At 61.3% G+C, this 5632-nt stretch overlaps 1 protein-coding gene across 2 annotated transcripts; it reads left to right on the top strand.

Moving 5' to 3' along the window:
* The first annotated feature begins 1711 nt into the window (after positions 1-1711).
* ADRA2B (adrenoceptor alpha 2B) lies at positions 1712-5422 on the top strand. 2 transcript variants are annotated; one of them, XM_035271549.3, is made up of 2 exons: positions 1712-3472; positions 3913-5422. In XM_035271549.3, coding segments are annotated over exons 1-2 (1356 nt in total). In that variant the 5' UTR covers positions 1712-2117; the 3' UTR covers positions 3914-5422. The 2 variants fall into 2 exon arrangements, with proteins under 2 accessions (XP_035127440.3, XP_078204516.1); XM_078348390.1 differs by lacking the exon at positions 3913-5422 and having other exon boundaries at positions 1712-3476.
* The last annotated feature ends 210 nt before the right edge of the window (positions 5423-5632 follow it).

The following is a 5632-nucleotide window of genomic DNA, read 5'->3' as shown; positions in this document are numbered from 1 at the left end:
GAGGGTGGGAAAGACACATCTAGGAAACTGGTTGGTTTTGAGCTGAGGCCTGGGGTTGGGGGTGAGGAAGAGGCTGATTACCATGTCCTAACCCAGCCCTGGCAGCATCCTCCCCATGGACTGTGGGTACTTGCACTTCACCAGAAGTTGGGGAGTCTGGCAGAATGACAGGGATGGTGGGATTAAGGAGGTAGCTACTCCCAGCACTCCGCTGTGGCTGGGGTTGTTGGTCTGGGTACCTGAGACAGGGTACCTCCCACCTGAGCCTGGGGAGGGGCTAGACATTGTCCCTGGGCACTGAGAGGCCATGTGCTCTGCTCCCACGGAGGGGGCAGGGAGGAGGAGGGGAGGTCCAGCAGGCTGGAGGGGACCTGGGAGAAGCCCCACTATGAGAGGTGGATTGGTGCTTATTTATACAGAGGATGCCTTGCAGAGCCGTGGGATGTGAATGAGGTGGGGCCTATGGCATTAGGGGCTCCAGAATGGGGTAGGGGGCAGGGAATGCCCTCAGGGCTGCTCAGGCTGGTGCTGGTGTGGCAGGGAGAGTGAATGGGGACCCTGGGGGAGAGCAGTTGCTCACAGCTCTTTGAAGGCGAGTAGGGGGCCTGAGTCTGAAGTTTCTTTTAACCCCAACCTGTCCTTCCACTGTTATCCCCAGAAGGGCTTCAGTGTGTATACAGGGGAGCCAGGTAGGGCGGCAGCAGGGAGGGAGGGACAACCCCTTCTCCCGGGGTCACTACAGAAGAGGGAGGGACGCTCCTCCCTTCACGGCTGCCCCAGAGACCTGCTTTTTCTCGGTGCTGCGTGAAAAAGGCCCCACCCTTTACTCCCCAACCTCAAGGTCTCCTTGCTTTACTCCCAGGTAGGGACCTCCCTTCGCATTAGTCAAGGGGCAGCAGCTCACCCTGTGCGGCGTACAAACCTTGGCTGAGTCACAGTTGACGCTGTGATTTGAGTCCAAGACAGTTTCCCTCTTACCTCCTTTGCCCTTAATGGAAGAAACTGAGGTAGCTGAGGAGACACAAGAAGCCGAAGTCCTAAGTCCCAGGCTGCGAGCGGTGGCTCTGGGGCCTAGGCGGCCGCGGACGGGCTGGGCGTGTGGACTGCAGCAGGGGGCGCTCGCAGGCTGGGACGCGCCCTCCAGGCACCACGCTGGCCCGACGGAGCCCGTCCGCCGGGCAAGTGCCCGTGAAAGGGTCGGGACCCGCTCCCTGCTCCTCCACCTCTCCGCGGCGTCTCCACTGCCCGGCCGGGCGGGCTTGCGGTGTATTAAGGCCCGGCGCCCCGGCCCCACGCCGGCCCCGCTCTCTCCGCGGTCTCCCAGGAGGCGGAAGGGAGAGCAGCGCGCACCTGCCCGGCCCAGCCCGGCTCGCCCAGGAGGAGGGTCCTGCCCTGGTACCCGCCCGCGCGCCAGCTCCGCGTCCTGGCTCCCGGCACCCACCCACTCCACTGCTGCGCGCGTCCTGCCCAGGGGCCGAAGACCCCGGCCGCCGGGCCCCTCTGCCCTCCCGAGGCGGGGCCCCCGGGAGGAAGGCGGGCAGGGATGCAGGGAGTTCGGGCGCGGGGAGTCCAGGGCTCGCGCCTCCCGCGAAGAGCACCTTCCACCCACCTCGGTCTTCCGCTGCCCCGCCTCCCGCCCGCTCCCGCGCCCGCCTCCAGTCTCCGCCCTCCTCCAGCCGCGCGCCCCGCTCCCCGCTCCCCTGCAGGCGCTGCTGGGGCGACAGCCTGCAAGCTGAGCGGGCACAGGGGCCTCCGCGCCTCCTCTGAAAACCGGCCCCGCCCGGCCCGCTCCCCTAGTGCGTCCGGCATCCGCGTGGCGGGAGGGCGCGACTTTCTCTGGTCCCAGGCGGGACTCGGACGGCGGCGGGACAAACTCGAAAAACTTCTCTGGGGCTGACGGCTGGGATCCCGGGCGCCGGTGGAGGAGAATGTACGAGGGCGGTGGCTGGTCCTGGGTGTTTCCGACCTCCTAAGCCCCGCTTGCCCAGGCCATGGGGCTCCAGCGCCTTCGGTGCCACCGGAGGGGCGACGCTCTCGTCTAGCCGAGCCGGGCAGTGCTGTCGCCCACGGTGTGCACCGGGCTGGCAGCGCTCCCTCTGCCCACGTTCCGCCCAGCCATGGACCACCAGGAGCCCTACTCAGTGCAGGCCACTGCGGCCATCGCGGCGGCTATCACCTTTCTCATCCTCTTCACCATTTTCGGCAACGCGCTGGTCATCCTGGCTGTGTTGACTAGCCGCTCGCTGCGCGCCCCGCAGAACCTGTTCCTGGTGTCGCTGGCTGCCGCCGACATCCTGGTGGCCACGCTCATCATCCCTTTCTCGTTGGCCAACGAGCTGCTGGGCTACTGGTACTTCCGACGCACGTGGTGTGAGGTGTACCTGGCGCTCGACGTGCTCTTCTGCACCTCGTCCATCGTGCATCTGTGCGCCATCAGCCTGGACCGCTACTGGGCGGTGAGCCGCGCGCTGGAGTACAACTCCAAGCGGACCCCGCGCCGCATCAAGTGCATCATCCTCACAGTGTGGCTCATCGCTGCCATCATCTCGCTGCCGCCCCTCATCTACAAGGGCGACCAGGGCCCCCAGCCGCGCGGGCGCCCCCAGTGCAAGCTCAACCAGGAGGCCTGGTACATCCTGGCCTCCAGCATCGGATCATTCTTTGCTCCTTGCCTCATCATGATCCTGGTCTACCTGCGCATCTACCTGATCGCCAAACGCAGTAACCGCAGAGGTCCCAGGGCCAAGCAGGGGCCTAGGCAGGGTGAGTCCAAGCAGCCCCCACCTGACCGTGGGGGGGCTTTGGCCTCAGGCAAGCTGCCAGCCCTGGCCTCTCTGGCTTCTGCCAGAGAGGCCAATGTACAGTTGAAGTCCACTGGGGAGAAGGAGGAGGGGGAGACCCCTGAAGATACTGGGAACCAGGCCTTGCCACCCAGTTGGGCTGCCCTTCCCAAATCAGGCCAGGGCCAGAAGGAGGGTGTCTGTGGGGCATCTCCAGAGGATGAAGCTGAAGAAGAGGAAGAGGAGGAGGAGGAGGAGGAGGAGGAAGAGTGTGAACCCCAGGCAGTGCCAGCATCTCCAGCCTTAGCTTGCAGCCCCCCTCTGCGGCAGCCGCAGGGCTCCCGGGTGCTGGCCACCCTACGTGGCCAGGTGCTCCTGGGCAGGGGTGTGGGTGCTATGGGTGGGCAGTGGTGGCGTCGACGGGCACAGCTGACCCGGGAGAAGCGCTTCACGTTCGTGCTGGCCGTGGTTATCGGCGTCTTTGTGCTCTGCTGGTTCCCTTTTTTCTTCAGCTACAGCCTGGGCGCCATCTGCCCAAAGCACTGCAAAGTGCCCCATGGCCTCTTCCAGTTCTTCTTCTGGATTGGCTACTGCAACAGCTCGCTGAACCCTGTTATCTACACCATCTTCAACCAGGACTTCCGCCGTGCCTTCCGGAGGATCCTGTGCCGCCCGTGGACCCAGACGGTCTGGTGAGCCCAACTGCACTGTCCTTGTGGGGTTGGTGCGGTGGCGTCAGGGTTGCCTTGCTTCTTGCCTTGCTGTGTGTGGCTGCCTCCTTGGGGCTTTCTGCTCCCTGCCCAGATCCTGCAGGCCTCATCTTAGGAGCTCCTTGGAAGGGGTATGCGGGGGTGTAGGGGGCTGCTGTTCTCAAGGGTCCCAGTGAAGCCTCCCCTTGTTGGCTTAGCTTGGTGGGGACCCATTCTCCACCCTCTGCCTGAGCACAGGCGGATGGAGGTGATTCAAACCCTCCAGAACATAGCCAAGACCAGAAGAAAGAGCACTTCCTTCCCAGAGCCCCATGCTCTCCAGGCCAATGTCAGGGCTTCCCTTTCCTGAGGACTCTGTGTTCCTGGTAGGCCACTCACTTATGGTGTTTTTTTTTTTTTTTCATCTCCTTCCACCCACAAAGAGCACGAAGCCAGCCTTCCACTTTTCCCAGTGGGGCCTGCTGCTGAGGAGGAGGAAGAAATGAAGACTGATCACCCATGTTGGACACTCTTGGTCCCTGGCAGATGCTGGGATGGGGGCTTTGGGGTGGCACCATCTCTGGGTCCTCCTTTCCCCATTTTGCCTGTTTTTGGATCTGTGGTTCCTTTAAAGGCCAGAACTGTGGATCGGTTTCCTCACCCAGCACCCCTCCAGCAGTTGGGTGGCCACGTGGATGCCTTGCTGGGGTGATCTTAGAGGCCTGGTCTCTGCCTCGACGGGAGATCCCCAATCACTGGCATTCACCCCCTGCAAAAATAGGGGCGACAATAGCTCGCCGCCTACTTGCTGCAGGGAGATGAAAGGCTTTGCAGAAAGCTTTCAGCTCCGTGGGGGAACGCACTGGAGAACCAAAAATGTGATTATCCGGTGATATAAAAATCCCTTTCTTCTGTGTTTACCACCACCTGTCTTCCTGTAGACTTTTGTTCTGTGCCTGGGGTGTGTGAATTCCTACCCCAAACTGGAAGCGGGGAGTGGCAGACAGAATCACTATTTCAAGTTAAAGGATCTCTTTGAGAATGTGTTCTTGTGGCTGCAAAGGTCTGGGTTATTAGGCTGCACGGCTTCTCAACATTTCACATGTAACACCAAGAGGGTTTTTAGTGGCTTGGGCATCCCCCATGGGGGGCAGGTCTTTTGTCATCAAGTGGGCAAATTGTTTTCCCAAGACACCCCAAAATATCCACATTGTTGGAACAGTCTAAGATGAGAGCCTCTGACAGGTGGCGGAGCCCCAGGTGGGGTGCTGGCATGAAAGCCCAGTGGACCCCTAGGGGAGCCTCCCACTGGAGTGCCCTGCCAGGTCTCCAAGCCCCAAATGAGTCCTTGTGAAACACAACTGATCCCCCCAGGTAGGTGCTTGTGGAGTGCCTCAGACCCAGCCACGCTGATCCCCCTACGCTGATGGGACTGTGTATTCAGGAGCCTCTCCTTTCTGGTTCTTGGTCCCACCGCCAAACCTGGCACCCAGAACGTTGGAAGTGTGGAAAGAAAGTTTCGGGGCCTTCCCTTGGGAAGGGCATGGCTTCAGCATTGGGCCAACAGGTGTCTTAGCTTGGCGGGTATTGGGGGAGATGGGCTGAGCGGTGCAGACACTGTTGGCACCAGATGGACCTGCAAGATTTGGAAGAGCACTGAGGGAGTTTTTGGGGTGTAGAGAGAATGGAAGGGACCAAAAAGAGTCCCTCCTGGGGTGTGGGAGGCTGCCAGTCCAGGCCTCAGTGGGTTGTCATTGTGAGGCCAGAGCATGGCCCTGGGGTGTGGCGAGGAGCTGGGCCAGGGGAGGGACTGACTGTGACCCTCTGCCGGCCGGTCTTGTGTGCACCTCACGGGACCCCCAAGTGTTCTTGCCTGTGATCTCTTATTGTGACATGCAGGTGTTTTTTTTTAAAGTCTGAGCAATTTTATCAATAAAGGATATTTTGTAATAAGCAAGTGGTGTCCTCGTTGCTCAAGGGCTGTCTGGAGCAGTTATTCCTCAGCCGCTGGCCCAGCAGACTCTGGGTGTTGGCCCAGTAGTCCTCTCCTCCCCTAGATGTGGCTGGCTGGTCTCCCCAGGCCCCTGTCCTGCCTGCCTGCCTTTATCCACACAGGATCCTTACTCATCTTCACAAGCCAGAGGGTGAGGGTGGCTGAGGAGC

The sequence above is a fragment of the Callithrix jacchus genome, chromosome 14 (genome assembly GCF_049354715.1).
Source record: "Callithrix jacchus isolate 240 chromosome 14, calJac240_pri, whole genome shotgun sequence".
Lineage (NCBI taxonomy): Eukaryota > Metazoa > Chordata > Mammalia > Primates > Cebidae > Callithrix > Callithrix jacchus.
The sequence above is the reverse complement of the archived record's forward strand: the minus strand, read 5'-3'. Positions and strand labels throughout refer to the sequence as shown.